General features: G+C 37.4%; 2 protein-coding genes and 1 long non-coding RNA gene across 7 annotated transcripts in view; 2 read left to right on the plus strand and 1 right to left on the minus strand.

Moving 5' to 3' along the window:
• Positions 1-5,246, minus strand: part of si:zfos-588f8.1 — a 49,038-nt gene extending 43,792 nt beyond the window's left edge. For 3 of the 4 annotated variants that reach the window (XM_058759868.1, XM_058759869.1, XM_058759867.1), the window contains exon 1: positions 4,994-5,245. The gene's annotated coding sequence lies outside the window, so the exon portion shown is untranslated. Of the gene's footprint in view, positions 1-4,993 lie in introns of all 4 variants that reach the window. The other variant, XM_058759865.1, reaches the window with a different exon arrangement.
• Positions 5,247-5,485: 239 nt separating this feature from the next.
• On the plus strand, positions 5,486-8,451 carry LOC131529892 (uncharacterized). Of its 2 annotated transcripts, XR_009268248.1 has the most exons (4): positions 5,486-5,746; positions 6,272-6,738; positions 6,839-6,981; positions 7,838-8,451. It is a non-coding gene; the product is annotated as an uncharacterized LOC131529892 (long non-coding RNA). The 2 variants fall into 2 exon arrangements; XR_009268247.1 differs by lacking the exon at positions 5,486-5,746 and having other exon boundaries at positions 5,758-6,738; positions 7,838-8,439.
• A 3,168-nt stretch (positions 8,452-11,619) lies between these two features.
• On the plus strand, positions 11,620-15,391 carry s1pr4 (sphingosine-1-phosphate receptor 4). The gene is made up of 3 exons (XM_058760831.1): positions 11,620-11,735; positions 12,267-12,354; positions 13,611-15,391. Exon 3 carries the CDS (start codon positions 13,734-13,736, stop codon positions 14,901-14,903), a length of 1,170 nt encoding a protein of 389 aa, XP_058616814.1. The 5' UTR covers positions 11,620-11,735; positions 12,267-12,354; positions 13,611-13,733; the 3' UTR covers positions 14,904-15,391.
• Positions 15,392-24,800: the final 9,409 nt, after the last annotated feature.

Consider the following 24,800-nt stretch of genomic DNA (forward strand, 5'->3'; position numbering starts at 1 on the left):
ATGAACCGCATGACGTCAGACCAGGATAACCTTACATTTCCAACCCCAAAGGTCACCGCTGTCCGAGGGGAATTGCTAATGCAAAACCATCTTAAATGCAAAACCATGGAGGAGCATTCGGTTTTGGTTTAAATCTGCAGAAAAACATGAGTATATGCATGCATTTTGCAGCTAAATACTCAATCAAGCTGGTCTACTCTGTTTTCGACCATCAATTAGCTTCTAAAAAGTCATCAAACAGAAGCCAGAGCTGCATCATGTCATCCACTCCGCTCTGAAAACATCTTGAAGACATTAACTGCTCCTCCTAAATCTCCCAATATTACGGCTCCAGACTCCGTTTGGCTCTTTAAGTGCTTTCCAATCACTGAATGTTTCTGTTGGTCCGGCGCTCGCAGTCATTACACGAGCTCTGGGATTAGCTGGCATATCCAAAAGGAATGTCACGTCAGCCTCGCCTCACCTCCATGACTTACTTTTGCCTGTGTGGCGTTCAGCATGAGAAAGCAACAAAAGACCAAAAACACTATTTTTCTGCAGTTATTGAGGGTTGATGCTTTCTCTTGGCTGATTAATAAACGATTATACTGGAAAAACAAAAACAGATTTTGCATGCACTGCCGTTCCAAAGTTTGGGGTTGGTAACATTTTTTTAATGCTTTTAAAAGAAGCCTCTTCTGCTCAGCAAGGCTGCATTTATTTGATCAAAATTACAGTAAAAACAGTAATATTTTTGCTTTTTAAAATACCCGTTTTCTATGTCAATATCTGTTAAAATATAATTTATTCCTGTGATGCAAATCTGAATTTTCAGCATCATTACTCCAGTCTTCAGTGTCACATGATCCTTCAGAAATCAGTCTAATATGCTGATTTGCTGCTCAAGAAACATTTCTGATTATCATCGACACTGAAAACAGTTGTGTTGCTGAATATTTTTTGTGAAAGCTGTGATACTGTTTATTTTTCAGGATTCTTCTATGAATAGAAAGTTCAAAAGAGCAACATTTATTTGAAATGGAAATTATTTGCAAACTTATAAATGTCTCTACTGTCATTTTTGGTCAATTTAATGCATCCTTGCTGAATAAAAGTATTATTTTTTAACAAACGAAAAACAGACAGACAGACAGACAGACAGATAGACAGATAGATAGATAGACGAAAAGCGCACATGGCCCATTTCTCAAGCTTAAACCTCCTGCGGTGTATTTACATCAGATGAAGAGGAGAATGGTGCAATGTTTGCCTGTTCACTAAACAAACTGCGTCGCAAATCAAGCAAAAGTCAACAGAGCGGCGCTCCAGAAACCCCGCAGCTGCGCGGCTCTGCTTAATGAGCTCAGCGCAGTGCGCCCGGCGACGGAGGATGGAGGGGGCGGCTTATGAAGTCCCTGGCACTAGAGCCGCTCCATCCACTTTCCACTCCAGTCCAGACAGGCCACTTCCGGCATGAGATCAATGGGCGAGTGGGTGGGCGGACATCAAAACCACACCATTACCAACCCGCTGCCAGTAGCACGACTGGAGACTCCCATCCATCTCCAGGACACACGTTAAACAATAAACGCCCCGTTATTCACAACCTAAACACCCCAAAATCAGGCTATCATTGTTTAGAAGGGGTTAATGCTAAAACAGCAACCGAATGTGTGTCAGATTCAGACCAGACTCGTTTCTTCGTGCGCTCTATAATTACGCTTATTTATAAACTTGGATGGAGTGCAGCATTGGAAGTGGAGAAACTGCCAGCGAGCGCATCCAACTTTTCTCCGCTTTAGCAATTTCCGTCCGCTCCTACCGCGCGTGCGTCATCCTGAGTCCGCACCGCAAACTCTGGTCGGTTTGCTTGATGCTTTCAAAGCGCCTTTTATCTTTCCCCTCACACACCCATAATGCATTGCTGTCAGGCCACTTTGGGGCACCTTCTAGATTAAAAGCCTGTCTTTACCGCAGCGAAACAGATGAGTGACCGGACCACGGTGGATGTTTCAGTAAATTAGGGAAGCATTCCGCTGCCATCTGCAAATTTTGCAGATTTTCGAGAGGAAGGCGGCTTCTGTGAACCTCATGTAGGGGAAAACGGATCTAATTCTTGCCATCTGCTCGTCAATACTCATTAGTGGACGAATATGAAACCAGTGGCTTCATGTTCATCCATTGCAGAAGAAAATCTAGAGGCCTAATATAAGACTGGGAATATCCACTGCATGAATATTCACAATTTTGGTTGCAATAAAAAAGCATTAATACTGTGATTATTTAATGCACATCTGATAAATATGTTGTAGAAGTTCTGCAAACCTTATCTCACAACCACAGAAAGCAAAAACAGTTTTAATAGCATCATTTGAAAATTTAGTAGCAAAATATTGCATTAGATTTAATATGTTTTGGTATTTAAGTAACTGCACCTCCAAAGTAGATTGATTCAAAATTCAGATGTGGTGATTCTTTGGCAAAAATTGTCACAAATCTCAGGTTTTTGTAAAATAAGATGCAGAAAAAAATATGGTTTGTTTATATGCTATATATATAATTTTAAATTTTTTTTAGATATTTAAAATATTATTGAAACCCGAGTAAATATATTAGTTTTTTTTTTAAATGACAGTGTGAAAGTTTAAGTTAAAACAGATGTTGAAATATAAAAGTGCATATAAAAGAATTAAATAGTTCTTCATAATTAAATGTAAATAAACAAATTTAAAAGGGAGAAAAATGTGTCATATTATAGGCAATATATATGTATACATACACAGTTATATACACACATATATATATATATATATATATATATATATATTTTTTTTCTTCTTTTGTACATTTTTTAGTGCTGTCAAATAATGTAATTAAATCACATCCAAAATAAAAGTTTTTGTTTACATAATATATGTATGTGTACTGTGTATATTTATTATGTATATATAAACGCACACAAACAGTATATATTTTGAAAATGTTTACATGTATATACATTTATATATTCATATTCTTATATTTTATGTTATATATAAATATTTAATATATAAACATAACATTTTTCTTAAATATATACATGCACGTTTGTATTTATATATACATAATAAATATACACAGTAAACACACATATATTATGTACACAAAAACCTTTATTTTGATGTGATTAATCGCTTGACAGCACTATATTATATATATATATATATATATATATATATATATATATATATATATATATATATATATATATATATACACACACATACACACACACATACAAAATACGTTTGAAGGCTGAAAAACATGACTTTCTAAAGCTGCATCATGAAGTTTTAGTAAAAATATGAAGAAAAAATACTGAATGTAAATTAATAAATAATTCTTTGTTGTGTTAATTTAGTAAAAAAAATAAAATAAAAAGCCTTGAGATTTATTTTGGACTGTTTGTTTGAATTGATCATTCCTCTGGTTGAGTACCAAAAACAACATATTTAAGCCAAATCAGAGCAAACATTACTTTTGAGATGCATCTCAGCTATCATAAAAGGCTGTGAAACATTGTGATATTTGTAAAGCTATATTGCCCAGCCCTACTTCCAGGTCTCTCATTCAGTGGTTCCCTTTCAGTCGTACGTCAGTGCACATATGGTGCAACAAAAAAAGCTTTGTGGGCCTCCCTCTCAACTTCACAATAACGCTTCAAAATAGAGACAGGAAAAAAAGAACGAGTGAGAAAGAGTAAATAGGGCAGGGACACCCAACCGTCTAACACTCCTGGCAACCTGAATTTCCTATGACTCCGTCTGCATTCATCAGCGACTATCAACTTCCTGTTCACGTCTCCTAGTCACTGAAGAGTTTCTCAATGTGAACCCTCCATTATACTGTTCACTGTCATGTTACATAAAGAACAAGACCTTAATGCCAACATGACACTCCCATAACGAGATGGATTTCACTTCATGTGTAGAACTGACACTATAATTAGATCATCACCTCAAAATGACCAAATATCAGAAATTACCATGAAGATGAACATATTTCTCTTTGGAGTGACATGCACTGATGAATTGTTCGCAGTAAAACCAGGAACGTGGATTGAACAAGCAAGTTTGTTTCATGATGAGATTAAAGGTTGTTCAATTCAAAATCTCTTCGGTTTTGTCATGCTGCCTTCACAAACAATATAGCTGTGAAAAACATTCACATGACACGTCAAAATTACTTCTCTCACTTCCTGTCAAGTTTCTGTTCTTGATGATGATAGGGTTTTTCCATGGCTGTTTAACACAGACAGTAGGAGGACAGAAGTCAGTCAGAGTTGGAAAAATAAAGGCCAATCCTAAAGTCCAGGAAAGCGGTGGTGACCACCATCCCATTGGTTTTCCAAAGACAATAATGAGCTACAGGGCTGTGCATTGTGTTTTTACATTATGATGCTAATATGGGAACACTTAAAGCTTTATGTGTCCAATAAAAAAAATAAATGTGACCATAAACTACAACATATCCCATTGTATTATGACAACACAATGAAACGCAATGCAACAAGTAGGAGGTTCAACCTGAGATCCCGACGGCGTTTATATCACTTCAATTAATTTACCGAGCACAGATTGTGTACAGATCATAAATCATAGACAAATACGAAGCCAGAAGCTCAGATGTACAATGAACAATCAGAACAAGGCGGGAAATGAAAGATGAAAAGTTACATTGTAGCCGGATCCATTCTAAGATTCTAACAAAAGCTCAATCCGGGAAGTTCGTTTTATTTTGAGAGTTTTCGCCGCGAACGGATCTTTTATCTTTTGATAACGCGACTTTGAGTTAGATTCTAGCTAAACCGCTATTTTTCCGAGATAATATTTAAGTATTTTAGATTAGAAATGTTGTTTGGGGGGTTGAAACAAAAGCCTTTTGACTTCCAGCCACCCGGAAAGTTTCTATTCGCCGCCGCGAAACTAAAATCGACTCGAATAAATGAAATAATAAAAACAGCCGTCAAACTTACCTTGGCGTGTGTATGTTGTGCCGAATGAAGCGTCTCATGTTTAATAAGTTAATAAATGTGGCAGCTGGTCGATTGTCTCCGTGTGTTTGTGCATACGTGTATGCGGCTCCGCCTCTTCATCCAATAGATCGCCTCTTCATCAAATTCATCCAGACAGGTTTATTTCCACCCCTGAGGCCTCTTTAAAAACATAACACACGGATATGAGTCCGGAGAGGACACACGGACATGCTGTATGTGATCTGTGGTCTTTGTGCTGGAGATCTGTACTACCACACGATGAGGAAAACTTGTCTCGTGCGAACAGACGCTGAACAGCGCCGCCCTGCGGATGGAAAATGAACTGCAGCCGCAGGGTTGCTGTTCCTTAAAGGACCAGTCCACCCAAAATTGAAAATTTGCTGAAAATGTATACTCATCCGAGATAAGTTTGTTTCTTCATGCAGATTTGGAGAAATGTAGCATTCCATCACACTGTAAAAAAGTATTTCGCAGTTGTTTCAATTAATGTTTTTAAGTTGACTCAACTTTCAGTTTATTAGTTTGTTCATTCAACTTAAAATTTTAAATTTCACTGTCTCAACTAGTTCGTTAAGTTGACAAAACTAGAAAAAAAAATGTGTTGAATCAATTTAATAACCATATCACGTCACTTATCGCGAGATCACGTGACTTGCAGAAAGAAGACGTTGGTCAGCCATCTTGATGAGCTTCTCCACAGAGCTTGAAAATGTTTTCAAACCAACACTTTTGGTAAGTAAATATTTGTATTTATTGGTTTAACATGTGTACAATTATGTATGTTGTCTAAGAATAGTACAAGTATGGTTTAAAGCATCGCATTTTGTAGTTAAATGGATACCAGCGTTAGTTTCGCGACACTCCTCTTAAACCTCAAAATACACGCGGTTCCACAGTATTTTTCATATAATTATTAAACTAAATATTCTCTCATGCTATACTGAGCTGAACTTATCTGGAGAATATACTGTTTGGTATTATTTGAGCCCAGTGCTGCATTAGAGACCGTTCAAACAGAGCACGAGACGGAGCGCGACGAACAACTGTGTGGATTTAGAACGGCGGGAATTTAAAAAAATGACTTTATGAACGATTAAAATTAGGGGAAATAAACAAGATTACTACTCGAACTGTCATTTTTCTGCACGTTGTAAGTGAAACGAACGAGCACCTCTCAGAGTTGGTTTGGAGAGCATGCATTTGTCTGACATAATCTTGCTTCAGATGAGGTTCTAACGGTACAAACTCTTCTTTCAGTTATGTATTGAAGTGCCTCACCGGAACCCATGGCAACGCTGCGTGAATATACGGACGGTTAAAAAAACTGTATGTTTGAAAAGTAATAATGGCATATATCTTGTATAAAAAGCCCTGTGATAAGGATAATCACAAATGTGTAAAATTAGCTTTTCTGTTGTTTTGTTCTAATTTCCTGTGTTATGTAATTTTAAAAGCCTTTTCTGGATTGTAAAATATGGTTTTGGTAATTGAAACGTAAACTAGCAATGACATTTGACTTTCTCTGTCAAGATTATTTATTTTTATTTATAGTGTTGTTTTAACATGTTTCTGTATTTTCCATGTTTATGATATTCTGGAATGACTAAAGATCAGCACAGAGTTCTTGTGGATGGACCTCAGCAAGTCCTTCTGCAGTTGTATCCATCAAAGTGCTATGCAGACACACTGGGAATGACTGTCACATTGTAGAGCTTGGATAAATTGTAAATAAATTTATTTACTTTAAGTGCACATATTTATTGGAGTCTGTGACTGTTAATATTGTAAGGCATATTTTAACACTTCCCTTTGTTTTTATTAAAGCACACCGGTTCTCAAGAGGAATTCATCAAGGACAAGTCTGTTGGCATTATAGTTGTTGGGTGACCAAAATGAGCACCATCAATCTGCAGTGATGTGGTCCCGGTAATAGAAGAAGAAATCTTGTTTATCTGCAGTTGTAACACGTACGTTTTCAATATAGTACACAACACTTACTGTATGTCATGACACACAATGTCACAAGACTCAAATATAGCCAACATGGTGTTAAAGGGATAGTTCACCCTAAAATGAAAATTTGCAAGGTGTAGGTGACTTTTTTTTATTATTTTTTTTCCTTGAGTAGAACATTTTTGGCTGAAATTGTGGTACTTGGTGATTCATAAAATTTTATTTTTAATGTCATTTTACATTATATTTTATTTATTTTAGTTTTTCTGTAATTTCTATATTCTGTATTTCTATATATATATATATATATAAGTATTTACAAGCATTCAGTATTGTGTTGTGTATTTCTACTAAGAGTTGTTAGGTATTTGTGCATTTTGCAGGTAAAAATTGTTTCTGCATGTTTTAACCATTTCCATGCATCAGTGGCAGGCAACTTTTTAAACCCAGAGTAACTGTGAAATGTAATTTTATAGGGGATTCATGTTTAAAGGTTATTTCACAGTTAAAGGGATAGTTCACCCAAAAATAAAAATTCTCTTTAATTACTCGTCCTCATGTTGTTCCAAACCTATAAGACCTTCAAGATCTTAAAGGTAGTAAAGATATCGTTAAAATAGGTGCACACCAAAAGTGCTACTGTTAAAGCACCCTTATATTAGTGAAATAGCAGTACTTGTTGCAGTTAGTCTGATGTAATTTGCAACTTTTTTTTTTTTTTCACACAGCCTCTTTATTGCTGCTTGTTGTTATTGAATATTTTTAACAGAATGTATTACTGTAGTTGAAGTAATGTACAGTAGTATTCTATATTGATAAAATTTTTATAATTGTATGTAAAGAATTTCTTCTTTTTTGTTGTTTTTTCAGCCATCTCATGAATTGAGGTGACATGGGCATCTTGATTGTGACTGAGGAGGAGGAATGGGAGGTGCTTCCAAAATAAACCAATGGCGTTGCTATCATTTTGGAAGAGCGTCTTGTCGCCATCGATATCTGTGACCTGATGGGTCGTCTTTACATCAATAACAAAACACAGTACAGTTCTGATGTTCTCAAAACTTTGCACGAACATTGGTGGGAGTAACTGTTCTTCACGTGTTTACGGGCTACGAAACATGTTCAACTTTGTTCAACTCACATTTTTTGCCATGTTATGGCATCTCTTTTTAAAATTTTGAATGCACTTTGATGCATGTTCTGACTTATATTGAAATGGAAAATTTCAGAATTACTCATCTGTTCTTTTGATTAAATGTGCATTAGTGAAAGGAATGTAGATATTTACTGCAATTGTTCCAAAGAAATTAAATGTTAATATGAAATGTCAGTGTTTGTTTTTAAAGGTGTTTTTATACTAAACACACTAATACTAAATATGCTGTCAATTTTGAAATAAAAATGTCATGGACATTTAAGAACATGCAATGTATTTTATTTTATGCGAGTAGAAAATAGAAACTTGAGTTGTGTGGGCAAATTACATAGTTCAGCCAGTTGAATGAACTTAACATTACTAGTAAGATGAACTGTTCTTGAAAAAGTTACCTGGCTGCCTTAAAAATATAAGTTAAATCAACAAGACGCTTAGTTTGGCCAATTTGTATTAAGTTTGCAGAACTTATACTTACAAGTTTATTCAACAAAATGCTTAGTTTAAACAACTCAACGTTTGCTGGTCTCACTAATTTTATGTTGTTTCAACTTGAATTTAGGTTAGCACAACTTTCTCGTCTTGTTGGGTTAATTAAAAACTGGTTGGTTAGACAAAGTTAAAATGTTCATTCCGCTTCACCTTTGTTACCCCAACTATTAAATCTAGGTTTAGCCAATTTGTATTTAGTTTGCATAACTCATAATTACAAGTTTATTCAACAAAATGCTTAGTTTAAACGACTCAACATTTGTTGGTCTCACTAATTTTGTGTTGTTTCAACTTGAATTTAGTTTGGTACAACTTTCTCGTCTAGTTGGGCTTACTAAAAACATGTTGGTTATACAAAGTATAAAGTTGATTCAGCTTCACCTTTGTTACCCCAACTATTAAATCTAGGTTTAAGGAACTCCAATATATGTGTAAACAACAAATGTTTTTTAGCTTATTGAACGCAACATTAAGGCAGCCAGGTTACAAATTATTTCAAGTTGAATCAACTTATTTTAATTTTTTTTTTACAGTGCACTTGCTCACTAATTGATCCTCTGCAGTGAATGGGTGCCGTCAGAATGAGAGTCTAAACAGCTGTTAAAAACATCAAAGTAATCCACAAGTAATTTACACCACTTAAGCCCATAAATTAACATCTTGTGGAGTGAAAAGTTTGTAAAGTTTGTGTCTGTAATAATAATGAGTTATTCTATTCATAAAATTGCTTTCCCCAGTGAAGCGAAAAAAAGTCTTAAACAGCACTGTTGGTGGATTTTGATTCAACGTAAAAACAACATAAAATGGACTATTTCACTGTAGGAAGCGTTGTTATGGATTATGGACTCATATTTTGAGGGATGGTTAAATGTTAAAAACACCCCGGATTTGTTTCTCACAATCAGGCAGGTTTTGGCTTCACAAGAGATTAATTGATGGACTGGACTGGAGTGGTGTGGATTATTTTGATGCTTTTATCAGCTGTTTGGACTCTTATTCTGACGGCACCCATTCACTGCAGAGGATCCATTTGTGAGCAAGTGATTTAATTTTACATCTCTCCAAATCTGATGAAGAAACAAACTCATTTACATCTTGGATGGCCTGAGGGTCAATACATTTTCTGCTTTTACCTTGTTTCCGGTTCCATTCTGCACTGAAAAAAAAACAAATGATTCATTGAATTTACTACATTTTTTAAAGGTAAGTGGTTGCAATCAATTTATTTTAGCTACATTTAAATTAACAAATTTATTTAAACGTAGTTAAAATAAATTGATTGCAACCACTTACCTTAAATATTTTTAGTATAATTTAGTATAACTTAATTTAACATTACTTATTTTACTTACATTAGTAATATTTCTACACATGTATGTCATGCATATTTATTTTGCGTTATTCGCATTGAACTGCAAACGTTTTGGCAATAAAGCACAATCTTCATTTCTGAGATTACGCGAGGTTTGTATGAGACTTTAATTTTAAGAGCCGTCGGTCTGGTAAAGGTGTGCAAAGTGCAAACCCTTGTGGTTGAGTATGAGTAGTACAGCTTGTCTGAAAAAAAACTCAAATGTAATGACATGAATTACAGCTAGATGTCAGTGCGAAATCAGATATCCTGAACAAGTCTGTCGGACCAGATAAATGACTTGTGCGATACGGGAGAGCCTAATGCAAATGTTCGAAGAAGAATGACCTACATTTTTAAGAACCTTCTCCACATCCACTCGTTCATTATTAGTGTATTTTGCACATTTGAATTTAACAGCAAAATCTTGAAAACTCTAAAATAACAAATTGAGGCATGGGAATGATGCGATGTAAATTAAAACTCTTATATTTAAGTTTCTTTGTCTAGATTCCAGCTCTGCTCACTCGTTTATCGACCAATGTCATGAGGTGCATCCTGGGATGGTTTTAAACACAACCGAAGGAGGAACTCGTGCATTTAAAGGCGTTTTGTTAAAATTCAAACATCTTCAGTTCAGAAGCTTTTTTTCCGATCATGAGAAACATAAATTCACTCTCGAGTAGCCTACATCCAAATGTTTATGTATTTGTTACAGAAAGTTCGCATTTAAAGTCAAATCTGAAGACTGGATTCATGCATAAAGATTAAAACACCCATATAAAGCATTATTGTGTGGTGTGCGGCTTTTACCAAATAAGGCTGAATCTTTCCCCAAACTGTAAACAACTCTTTTGTCGCGTAAGTTCAGTTTGTGATTACGTTTAATAGTGACACACTTTTGCTTTTTTTTTGTGGCTTTGTCTGATAACACTTTTTTTTTTATTTTCGTTGCGCACAAGTGTAAACAGGGCGTTGGTAACTGTGAAGGGTGTTGCTTCTTACCTCAGGATGTGGTAGTTTCAGAAGGCCCCCCTCCTTCATCTTAGCCCAACATTTACAAAGTTGTATAAAACAAAACAAAAATTAGGAAAAGAAACTGGGTAATTCCACTCTGGTTTATTTTAAACCATTTTTGGATGAGAGCGAATTGATGCATAGACAAAAAGGGACCAAATCAGATCGTTTTCAACCTTGATTGGCCACAATTAAATGCAAAAAACCTGAATGCTTTCTACCTTAAAGTTTACAGGTGAAATTAACAGTTTAATGACTCATTGCACATGCAATATATTTACGATCGCCAAGCATTTCTTTGTCAATGCTGGGAAAATCTATTGATTGAAAATGTAATGCATTCTAAACAGACATGCAGATGAGTGCGTGTGTGCTTGTTTAACTAGTTGTGAGGGCCAAATGTCCTCACTTATAGTGAAATAACGTGACAACCTACTAGTGAGGCCATTTTACTGGTCCTTATTAGTTTTATAAAAAGTCTTACAAATTGGCCAAAACGTTTTTCTTTTAATCTTGTGTTTTGCACATTTGGGTGTTGGGTTAGGTGATAGAAAGTATGTGCGATGTCTTCACTAAGATTCAAACGCGCGTGTTTGTGTGTGTGTGTGTGTGTGTGTGTGTGTGTGTGTTTCCACCCAGCTGGATGAGGTGAACTGAAAACAGTAAGGGAGGAGGCCACTTTACTAGGTCATCAGATCTTCCTGTTTGCTGACTGGCTTCTGAGAAATATCAGTTTTAGCAACTTCAAGGCTGTTGTAAGAATTTTTGTGTAGCATCAGTTGTATTTAAAGGGTCTTGCAAAATGTTTTCACTACTGTGACACGTGCTGGCTAGAAACTGGCACAATGACTTCCTGTAGTAGTATTAAATCTTTATTGTCCATTTATTGCAGTGTAAAATATATTAGTTGCACATATAAAACTGTAAATTGTTTAATAAATTGAAGCTATAATAATTTTACAATTTTTATTTACATGCATTTAATATAGTTTGTATTTGATGATTTTTTAAAAGTGTTTTAATTTTTCAATTTAATTTTTTATTATAAGTTTTTGCAAACGGCATTCACACAGATGACAGATCTTCCCCAATATGTACTATATTCATTGCCAAATCTTAATGCATGCAATGCAACATGATTTTTCTCATGGCAATCCATGATTTGTACACGTTCTGGGAATATGTCTCAATTGTGCATTTTAAAAAGTGTAGAAACTGAGAATTTTTGCTTTCTCCATTGGGTGTGTCGAATATCTGCAAGAAGGCTTCCTTCCTTGTTACTGCAGGGTATATAATCGTTCAGAGAGCCAGCGCTAGAGCTTTCTGCATCAGAGCATGGCTCAATACCAGTTACACCAGCATCACTAATAAGAGGTGAGTTAAGACGCACCAGCAAAATGTCATTGTTTTTTATTTTAAAAAAGTATGATTTAAAAAAAAAATTGAAATATATATATTAAGTTTATTATGAACTATTTAGTAGTAATTTGAAAAAAAAAAAAAACATTTTCATTTAGCTTAAATAAAAACTTGTAAAATTAACCTGTAAGTTTGTATTTAAATATAAAACTAAATGATTTTTTTATTTATTCATTAATTGATTGATTTATTGCATTTACTGTTTTACATGGTCACGTGCAGGCTCTTTAAATCCTCTTAACCACAAGTGCAGTAGTGAAACTAGAGATATTTAAATGTACTTTACACATGCAGAGATTAAATTAGGTCAAACTCATGATGCGTTCACTTCTAAAATATTTTTACAACAAAACAAAAAAATCTAATATTTAAGATATTTGAATAATTCTTTACTATTCTTGTCACTATTCTGTATTTTGTGGGTGGTGGTGTAATCTAGAGGTTGAAAATCTGGTAACCGAAATAGCAACTTCTGAGATGACACCGTTGTGCACTAGAGCAAGACACTTAGTGCCAGCGGGACGGTCCCTGTAATGTGAAATCAATTTTAAAGCAAGATGGATTTTTACAACCACATGACAGCAGGGTAGCTTAGTAAAAATGAACATTTAACTGCCATCACCTTTGGGACGATGACTGCACCAAACATGATGACCCTCATTTGGCATACGCTCCTAAAAATAGGTTGTTTATTGCATTGCTTCTTTATTGGCATTGATGGTTCCATAAAGGACCTTCAACATTCATGGAATCTTTCCATTGTCTTTAAAGTGGAAAAAGGTTCTTTAGATTTTTTTTAAGTGTTCTTCACACTAAGAGAATTTTTTTTCTAAAGAATTGTTCACTAAAAGGTTCTTTGGGGAACCAAAATGGTTCTTCAATGGCAGTGGTCTCAAACTCAATTCCTGGAGGGCCACAGCTCTGCACAGTTTAGCTCCAACCCTAATCAAACACTCCTGATCCAGCTCATCAAGGTCTTCAGGATTACTAGAACCCTCAAAGCAGGTGTGAGTTAGAGCTGGTTGGAGCTACTGTGAAGAGCTGTGGCCCTCCAGGAATTGCGTTTGAGATCTCCGTTCTATGGCATTGTTATGAAAACTCCTTTTTGGAATCTTTATTTTTAAGAGCAAATTTTAAATCTTTGATTTTTATTCAGTTCAGAACCCAACAATAATTAATTTGCGTTTGTCAAATCGACTGTTTTCCATCAGGTCATTCCGAAAGAGGGCCCGGATATTCCTGAGAAGCCGGAGTCTGATTGCCTGGAGTCCGATTGCATCGAAGACCGAATCGACCCCAGTGAGATTCAACTCCACGTTCCAGCTTCTCACACCATGGAGGTCCTGCGTTCTTTCAGCTCAGCCTCTTCCTGTCCCGACATCTACAACAGCACCAGCAGCAGTCTCATCCTGGAGCATTACAACTTCACTGGACGCCTCCAACACCGCAAGCCCTCAAAGAAGGGCGTGAGTGCCCTCACCATCCTGTTCCTGTGCATCAGCATCTTAATCATCCTGGAGAACCTCATGGTGCTGCTGGCCGTGCTGTTCGGTGTCCGTCTGCGTCGTCGCTGGATATTCATCTGCATCGCCAACATCGCGCTGAGCGACTTGCTGACGGGATCCGCCTATGTGGTCAACATCTGCATGTCTGGCGACCACACCTTCAAGCTAAGCCCAGTTCTGTGGTTGTTCCGCGAAGGACTTTTGTTTGTAGCTTTGGCGGCATCCATATTCAGCCTACTCTTGATTGCAGTGGAGCGCTACGCCACTATGATGAAGCCCGTCCACCAGAAAACCGCCACAAAGACTTACCGAATCTACATAATGGTGCTGCTCTGCTGGGTAACAGCGCTCATAATCGGATTCCTTCCGCTGATGGGATGGAACTGCGTTTGCGATCTAAGAAGTTGCTCCACGCTGCTGCCGCTCTACTCCAAGAGCTACATCTTGTTCGCCCTGGTCATCTTCTTCATAATCCTGCTTACAATCGGCGCTCTCTATTTCGCCATCTACTGCCACGTCCGCAGTAGCACTGAGACCATATCCTTACGCAGCAGCAAGCGCTCACTGCGCCTCCTGAAAGCCGTCATCTCCATCGTTGGAGTCTTCATGGTGTGTTGGGGTCCTTTGTTCATCCTCCTGTTGGTGGACTTCTTCTGCTACTCTCGTAATTGCAGCACACTCTTCAATCCTGAATGGGTCATCGCCATGGCCGTGCTCAACTCGGCCATGAACCCGCTCATTTACTCATTCGGCAGCCTGGAGCTGCGCAAAGCCATCGCGACGCTCCTGTGTTCCTGCTGTCTGAAGGCGGGACTGTGCGACCCCAAGACCTTCATGTCCAAGGAGACATCCAGTACCTCCGGGAGTCGACATAGCAGTCTGCGCAACAGCTTCAGCAAGGTACGAAACCTGAGCACCAGCCCTCAGCCTGAACCCAGGAACGGCAAGAAAACACGCCTCAGCTCCACCACTTCTTGTTTATCTGCATCGAGCGGTTAAGCCGCAGTGGGCAGGTGAGTTTCACCTTCGCCACAGGAACTGCACCTCCTCGGACACGTCATCGTTGTGGCTTCAGTGGCATTTCTCTCTTTGCGGATCAGAAGTCAGCAGGTGTGAGTTTCGATGCTGATGGACAAATGCAGAAAGGACTGTAAAAGTGAGCACATGTGCAACAAAAACCGTAAAAAAAACAAACAAAAAAAACACGTAACTTTGATTCATTTAACATTTAAGCCGAATGCAAAGGAAAGCAATCAGAACTGTAAAATACTCAAATAAAAACTGCCATCTGCTGTTGTTTTCTACGAGAATGTATAAGTAATATAAATGTTATAATTTAAAAGTTAAAAAATATATTTTCATTTAAAGGGAATTTTTTTATATTTTAAACATGCACTTTTGAAACAGTTTTCAGGGAAATATTTTGTGTGTATACATTGTCAAAATTTTGTAAAGGAAATAAAGAAAGCATTGATTCATATTGATAATGTGAGGTTTCTTGAGGATTCTCAGTCAATAAAATTCTGTTTGAACACAAGAGGGAGACAACATACAGACTTCTTCAATGCAACATGCTGCAGTACTCCAAAGAGCATTTAGGGTTTGTTTGTTTCTTCATTTCAAACACATCAAAATTTGATGAATAATACATACAGTATTACACAATATGCACAAAATAATAGTTTCGGGTTAAGCTTTATATGACAAGTAATACTTTGAGATTTATGTAAAAATCCACATTTTGAAATCCACTCAGTGTTCACTAAAGGGTGCATGGGAAACCACAGCCCTCCAAAAATAACATGACAACCTGTCTCAAAACAACCTGAATGATCCAGACAGCTATTGGAAGAATGCATTATGAATGGAAGAAATGAATAGGGCCACACCAGAGATGATTTTAAAAGATGTACATGTCCACATACCAGTAAGGTTGCCTGGAGAACTGTTAGCATTTGCATATTAGCTGTAGTATTTACTTAGATACATGTGGAAAATATAAACAAACACTGACTCAACATGCCCCTGATTAGCACACACCTTACGTCCGTTTGTTATCCTAACTGATGCAAGAAACGGAATGTTTCCTTTAGGCAAAGTCATGTAGGCTATTAACACCATAAAGTCCTGTTCACACCAAGGACAATAACTGTAACTATAACGTATTTAATAAGCATTCTAATTTTAGAATAACACAATTGTGACCCTGGACCACAAAAATCCGTCATAAGTAGCACGGGTATATTTGGAGCAATAGCCAACAATACATTGTATGGGTCAAAATTATCGATTTTTCTTTTATGCCAAAAATCATAAAAAAATCAATTAAAGATCATGTTCCATGAAGATATTTTGTAAATTTCCTACTGTAAATATATCAAAACTTGATTTTTGATTAGTGTAATGCATTGCTAAAAACTTCATTTGGACAACATTAAATGCAATTTTCTCTCTTTTTTTTTTTTGCACCCTCAGATTCCAGATTTTCAAATTGTTATCTCGGACAAATATCGTCCTGTCATAACAAACCCTACATCAATGGAAAGCTTGTTCATTCAGCTTTCAGATGATGTATAAATCTCAATTTTAAAAAATTGACCCTTATGACTGGTTTTGTGGTCCAGGGTCACAATTTATATTACATTTACATTTATCCAAAGCGACTAGCACTAAATTCAAGATACACAGCTCTTGCGTTCCCTTTCTGCCAAATGTAAAGCTATACCTTATTTAGAGTAGTGCCATGTTCAATTTTTAACAGGAGCTATTTTTTATTTTTTCCCCCCAGTAGAACCATTAAATATTGACAGCCAATCAGAATCCACCCAACATTAAAGAGCGCCAATATTTAAATCTGCAGTTGTCATAACCGCAGCGCGTGCATATAGACTAAACCAGGGGTAGGTAACGTCGGTCCTGGAGTGCCGATGTCCTGCAGAGTTTAGCTCCAACCCTGAAAAAAAAAAAAAACCTCACCTGCCTGTAGCCCTAGTAATTCTGCAGACCTTGGTTAGCTTGTTCAGGTGTGTTTGATTAGGGTTGGAGGCGCTAAACTCTACAGGACAGGGGCACTCCAGGACCGACGTTGCCTACCACTGGACTAAACAGAACGTTATTGTCCGTTGGTGTGGACGTTAATATCATTTGTGGTGGGAACTTGCCTTAAGAGAGAGAGCCGCCAAGCACCGCAAACACGTTCCTGAGATGATTAAATTTAGTTTACGACAGTGTGAGGTTATGAAGGAAACATGGATTTATGTTCTTCTCTTTACAGAGGGCAGGAAGGGTTAACTGCAGTTGCGTGCAGACAGAGCGTCGACCGCCCTGTGTGATTACAGCACGACGCCTCCAGGTGTTCTCCAGACAGATAATGATGAAGTTCTCAGAGGCTCCTCTGATGAAGGTAGTTCGGCGGTTTTTGCACATTTGTAACTGGTTAGCTTGATATCAATTCAAACCATTTCGGAGTCCATGCAAATGAATTCAATATTTCAGTTAATCGACAATTCAGAGGAGAAATCAAGACAACCACAACGTTCTCATTGTCTAGTGTCTTATTTAATTAAGAGAAACATGTTGTTTTGGCATCTTTGGAAAAAACATCTCCATAAATCAGATACAAAGAACAGAGCTGATAAACGAGTTCTGTGTTTGTTATGGTGATTTGCATATAATTTCACTGTGTGATATAAATTTGGCTTTAGGCACCATAAACAGGATTCTTCCCTTTAGGACAAGAGTCTGCTGAATAAGAAATTAAGCATGTGTTTATCGTTATTCAGTTGCTACATGATTTAACTTGAGAAATGCTTGCGAGATCGTTGAGGATAAAATTAACCCAGTCGTTGCCTGAGAAAACTAGCCTAAGTAGTGTCTGCATGCTGATTGGAGGAGAGGAAAACATGCTACATGCTGATTGGAGGAGAGTTAATTTGTCGCAAATGGACCTCACAGGCATTCATGTGGTGTCAACATGTCTTTAAATGTATTTTAATAAATATGTCACAAACTATTACTTTTAGCACACATGCGAAATCCTTGTCTTTACGCGCTGGATCGTGATTCAGAAGGATCTACGGACACCCAGTATACCGCGGATTTCTTCACGCGGCTTTGCTCCTTTATTGCACAGCTGGTCTTGTTCAAGTTAAACCAATTATAAAGCGCACAGCTCTGGTCTGGACCGCAAACACACTGACTACATGGTGGCGCAGGGAACAAAACAATATCAAACAACTTAAGGAGGCCACGTCACGAAATCTGGTCAGTCTCTGAGCGCATGATAAAAGGACTCCGACATCGCTGTGAAACTAAAATAAGAGGCTTTCCGCTTTCATCCCCGCAGCTCCTTCCCACTGATGCATTTATGACCTATAATTGTTTCTGAGCACCACAAATCTTTCCAAGTAGCTGTCAATGCCGCAGACCAAGGAGAACAGTTCAAGTAAGGCCGCGAGACCTGCAGTATGTCCGTAAGAAGCTGCCCCTCAGAGATGGGATATAACAGATCAACGATCAAGACACTGTCAAATTATTCAGCATTTTTGACTTTTTTTTTTTTACACTCTAGCAACTACATAGCAACATGCTTAGAACACCCTAGCAACTACATGGCAACAATCTAAACAATCTTGGCATGCAACCAAACAGCAACATATTAAAAACTATTCTGAACACCCTAGCAACAATGTAGCAATATCCCAGATGTCTATAAATTCCCAAGCAACTGCATAGCATCTTGTTACAAGCACTCGAAACACCCTAGCAACTCCATAACAACATGGAAAAAATTCAGAACACCCTAGCAACCGTATAGCAACATTCTACAAACCACTCAGAATTTCCCACCAATCTCATAGCAACATCCTAAAAACCACATAGAACACCCTAGAAACACACAGCAACATGCTAGAAACTATCCAGAACTGCCTAGCGACCACATATCAACATGCTATAAACACTCAAAACACCCTAGAAACTGCATAGCAATATGCTGTAAACCATGCAGAACATCCTGACAACTGCATAGCAATAATCTACAAACCACTCAGAATTCTCAGGAAAAAAAAAAAAAAACATCCTAGCAACCGCACAGAAATATGATGTAAACTATTCAGAACACACTAGCAAGTGCATAGCAACATGGAAAAAACACATTCAAAACACCCTAGCAACTACATAGCAACACTATACAAACAATCAGAACACCAAGCAACTGCATAGCAATGTGGTAAAAAAAACATTCTAGCAACATGATGAAAATATTCAGAACAACCTAGCAAATGCATACTAACATGGTCAAATCATTTAGAACACCCTAGCAACTGCATAGCAACATGGTAAAAACAATTAGAACACCCTAGCAACTGTGTAGCAGCATATTCAACACTATTCAAAACACCCTAGCAACTGCATAGCAACATGGTAAAAGCTTTTCTGAACACCCTAACAACAACATACAGTTCTCAAAACTATTCAGAACATCCTAGCAACCACATAGTAACAGCATAGTAAAAACTATTCATAACACCACAGTAATTGCATTGCAATACATTTAAAAGCATGCCAAAAACCTTAGCAATGACATACTAATGTCATTAGCACTGTATCAAAACCACACACATTTCCAATCTATTTTACAGTTGAACCTTGAGGAATTTTGGTACATATTAGACAAGGAGAACTACAAAAATGCTTTTTTATATTTATATATGTATAACAAATTGATACCCAATCAATAAACCTGAAATTTGTCTAGTTGTAATCTTACCTCTAATGGTTCTATTAAGATGCATAAAAGCCAAAGTTAGCCTGCAGAAAGTTAACAGTCGGAGGTAGATTTATGATCTACCTGAAGTCTTCCATTTTTTATATGCGTAAATGAATATGACAGCACCACCTAAAATAAGTCTCCCGTCGTAATTCATTCGAACTATCTTTAACACACAGAGACACTGCCGGCATTTCTCAAGCACGTTGAACATGAGGTAAAACCAGCTGAACGTAGATCTTCAGATCTCAATATCGTGCATTCCCACGGCCATGCGTGTGCTGAGAACAACATGCAGTGCTAAAAATATGGATATGGCTTTCGTAAGTATGCAAAAAATTCAGAACACTAGAAAACTGGATGAGAGTAGAGGACACTGCGTGCTGATTGGAGGATACCAAAGAACGCTGCATTCTTATTGGTGGAGAGTGCAGAAGTGGCGCTAGGGCTTCACTCCTGTTCCTGCTGAACTGAGCCAGCATTTAATTAACAAACTGATACCAGTTCAGCAGGCACATGAGGGCACAGCCCTTGATCGTTTTGTCAACACCACACCATCGCAATTATTCAAATGATATGAGAGGATTTGACTGGACAAATAAAAGGTTGGTCACAACACCACGCCTTGTTTGCAGAGACTCCGGGGAAGTCATAATTCAAGCAATCTGACCCCAATTTGCAGTTAATTGTAGGTTAAAAGTGCGGTTACCACAGCTGGCAAGAGCAAACGTCTATGACAACAATCCATCATGTTTTATGTTTAGGTGCGGTTGTTCAACAGATTTTCAATGGTGAAATTCAGCCACTTTAGTAGGAATCCATGTGAAATATTTGCCCATGCAGATTTCGCAATGGGTTCAAGTTGGTCATGTGAATTCGCCATAGTTGTTCTTAATACATGGTAACAATATTTACAATAGACAATGGATGCAAAATTTCGCTAAGCTGAACTTTTCCTTCTTACTATTTTCCATTGTTTAGACAGAAATGCAGTATAAAACGCACTTGGATATACTAGTAAAAAAAAAAAAAAATCAACATTGCTTATTAAAATGTGAAGATAAATAGGCACAATATGCAGTAAAATGTGCAAATAAATAACATTTTAACTGCTTGGTGATAATTACGTCACTGACGTTAATTATAATAATGATTTCCTGAAAGAAAAAGATATTTGTAGGATATTTATAGATATTTGTAGTTCTCTCGGTAGAGATGATGCACTTGTCCACATTACGCATGAATTTAAAATAAACTAATTGTCATGAATGCTGATTTTTTTTGCATATGTACATGTTGCAGTTGTTAAAGTTCGTAAACTGTTGTACGTTCACATTTACCGTCATTCTACGCACTAAATTAGACTTCTTGTCTTTCTTTAAGATATTCCCAAAGTCGACTCGTGTTAATAATACCAAGTGTTTTTATTACTATTATTATTTTTAGACGTAATGATTAAAAACATTTTAAAACAAGTTTGGTTTTACGAATTTGGTCCCAAAACCATTTATCACCAAAAACATGTTAATTGTCTTCCATTTTTTGTCAAGTACAGCCCTTTATAGACTTAAACTCAAACTGACGTAGGTCTGAATTATTGTCAATGCTGCAAAATAACCACCACACAAGGCTGCATTTGTGAAAACTGTAAAAATAGCGCATTGCTCCACTAGTGCAATAGTTCCATTGCGTTCGACAAAGTGATCCAAACCTGAGCTATAAAATGAAACCCTGACACATTTACCTCATCCGCTCTGGCTAATGGCTCTCAGACGTGATGAGATGCAGGGCTAAGAGCTTAACCTTCCCTCTTTTGTGTACATGTCCTAACTGGTTTCACATTTCCTGGCATTCCACCCTTCATTACGCCCAGTTCCTGCCCTGTCTCACTTTGATGCCAGAGAAAGTGGGTGGACATCACCTGACCACGATGGGACGGGTGGATTTCCCTGTACGCATACCATCATTCAGTTCACTTCAGGCACTGAACTTAGCCACTGTGAACAGTATTCTTAAGGGATCAATGCTCACCAATTAGCTAAGCTCTGAGCCTTTAGCAAGCGATGACCTGCTGGACGAACTCAAGATGGAAAGGGTGCGACCGAACGAGGTCTATTAGCTAGGAACAAGATGGATTTTGAGTATTTATACCTACTTAGTCATTGCAGTTGTTACACAAATAATTCTCAAAGGGATAGTTCACCTCAAAATGGAAATTCTGTCATTAATTACTCACCTTCATGTCGTTCCAAACCTGCAAGACCGTCGTTCATCTTCGGAACATAAATTAAAATATTTTCGTTCATCTTCGGATCACAAATTAAGATTGTTGTGGTACTCTCGATAATGGTGGAAGACGGTAACTCAGGGGAGAAGAAATTGTTGAACAAAGTTGTTATTTCCGTTTTCTTTGCGCACAAAAAGTATTTTTGTAGCTTTGTAAAATTAAGGTTGAACCACTGGTGTCACATGGACTATTTTAATGATGTCCTTGCCACGTTTCTGGGCCTGGGAACATTTCAGTTGCATTGCTCTCTATCGAGGGTCAGAAAGCTCTCGGATTTCATCAAAAATATCTTAATTTGTGTTCTGAAGATGAACAAAGGTCTTATGGGTTCGGAACGACATGAGGGTAAGTAATGACAGAATTTTTATTTTTGGGTGAACTATCCCTTTAACACTGTGTTTGAATAAAAAGGACAAGAAAATCATCTGATTTAGCCACACTTGAAGCCATTGTGAAATTACGATAAATCTGTGAACGCACATCCTATATTAATTTTTTTTTTTTTTTTTTTATTAATGTATATCTAATTATATTAGTGCTAATTTAATTTATTATATAAATATATAAAAAAAAAATATATATATATATATAGTATTGATACAATTAAAGTTTAGATATAACACATACTAAACATATATAGCATTATATTTTATATATAAAACATATTTATATATAAATACAGTACCAAGACCATAGTACTAGGTCACTAGGGAAAACTTTGGGACCTGTTTTAGTCAGGATTTTTCAGTCATTCATAACAGACCGTCTGATATCAGGCCCAAGCGCTGTGGGTGTCAAATGAGGTTTGCATCCTCATTTTTTTGAAACTTGCCAGATGCCCTTTTGCCTTCGCCGATATTCCAGTAAGCCATTATCTGTCATTCCTGAGGAAACATGATATTTCCAAAGCGATGAGTCACTGTTTGTGTTATTGAGTCTGAAAAACATACCAAGCAGTTGCACTCACATGAACTAAATGCCAAAGAGGTTACATAAACAAAAACTGTATCTCAATATGCTGTAGCAAGCAGTGCATTAAAAAAAAAAAGAGAGTTTTACATTTTCAGAAGAACATGTAAGTGCCATTTCTTAAGGCGAAACTCACCAATACAACACAAGGGTGTTTTATGTAAATGCCAGGGTGTTGCTGTGTGTTGGTAACGTGTTTTAGTTGCTTAGGCACGTTGCTATGTGGTTGCTATGATAATTGTTCATTGGTAAATGTGGAAAGAGCTCTATTTTGGTTCTTCACGGTTCCTTCTGGGATGTTTTTGCACATTTTATCATCCACCAGGCAAAAACAAGTCTGACTTCTTAGAAAAGTAAGCAACCAAAGTTTAATTCTCACGGTTAGGGGTTTGCTTAAATCCATAACCCCAAGGATGAGCATTAGTAATAGTCATGCTTGACTTAAAGTAAAATCATTTCCTAGGTGGAGCAAGTACATTTTGATGAATGATAAAACCAGCACAATAAAAGCAGGAACACGCATTAAGAAAGTAAACAGGGTCCGTGTTGACTTTAAGCTACATGCACACAAGCGCCCTGACAGACTAATTCAGACAAATCTCTGTGCTTCTTACAGGATCTCCAAAATACAGCCGGTCAGGAGCTGGACACGTACCAGCGGGAGGCGGTGTAGGTGTGGGGCACCTGAAGAACTGTGCAGGGGTGGAAATCCCTGGCAATGTGATTTTCATTTCTGTTTATCCACCAAATCACGGTGCCAGGAACCCTCCCCACCACAGCCGCACCTCCCACCCACCCACCCACTTCACATCCAAATGCTCTGCAGCTGCCGTCCAGCTGTGTCCTGGGGCGGCCCGTACCCTATGGGGAGACAGGGAGAGATCATCAGCTTTTCCAAACAGGTTGGTGTTGTGGGGTTCGACCCCTGGCGGTGGTCTAAACCACTCTACTGGATATTTTCAATATTCAGTTTTGAAGGCAAGCTACTCATAATTTAAAGGGACAGTTCACCCAAAAGTAAAGATTCTGTCATTAATTACTCACCCTCATGTCGTTCCAAACCTGTAAGACCTTTGTTCATCCTCGGAACACAAATTAACATGTTCTTGATGAAGTCCGAGAGCTTTCTGACCCTGCAAAGACAGCAACGCAACTGAAACGTTCAAGGCCAAGAAATGTAGCAAGGACATCGGTAAAATAGTCCATGTGACCTCAGTGGTTCAACGTAATTTTACAAAGCTAAGAGAATACGTTTTGTGCGCAAAGAAAACAAAAAGAACAACTTTATTCAATTATTTCTTCTCTTCCATGTCAGTCCTCTAAGCGTGTTCACAACAGTACCACAACACATGTGTGTGCATTCTTCTGCTTGTAAACAAGGCACAGCACATGTGTGTTCTACATCAGCAGCATCACACAAATGAGTCGCGAATGGCAGCGGTGACTAACCGGAAGAAAAAAAGAAAAAGAAAAAAAATCGATGAATAAAGCTGTTATTTTTGTCTTCTTTGCACACAAAAAGTATTCTCGTAACTTCATACCATTACGGTTGAACCACTGATGTCAGATGGACTATTTCAATGATGTCCTTACTACCTTTCTGGGCCTTGAACGTGTCGGTTCCGTTGCGGTCTATGGAGGGTCAGAAAGCTCTTGGATTTCATCAAGAATATCTTAATTTGTGTTCTGAAGATGAACTGAATCTTAAGGGTTTGGAACGACATGAGGATGAGTAATTAAAGACAGAATTTTCATTTTTGGGCGAACTATCCCTTTAAAGTTTTTAAAGTTGAAATATGAAACTTTTTATGTTAAATAAATTTTCTATTTGTTCCACCAATTGTAGATGGAGTGGGTGTTCAGGAAACCT

The sequence above is a fragment of the Onychostoma macrolepis genome, chromosome 22, assembly GCF_012432095.1.
Source record: "Onychostoma macrolepis isolate SWU-2019 chromosome 22, ASM1243209v1, whole genome shotgun sequence".
In the NCBI taxonomy this organism is placed as follows: Eukaryota; Metazoa; Chordata; class Actinopteri; order Cypriniformes; family Cyprinidae; genus Onychostoma; species Onychostoma macrolepis.

Excerpts from the sequence above, each read along its gene's own strand:
- s1pr4 (XM_058760831.1), top strand. The coding sequence starts at position 13,734 with ATGGAGGTCCTGCGTTCTTTCAGCTCAGCCTCTTCCTGTCCCGACATC.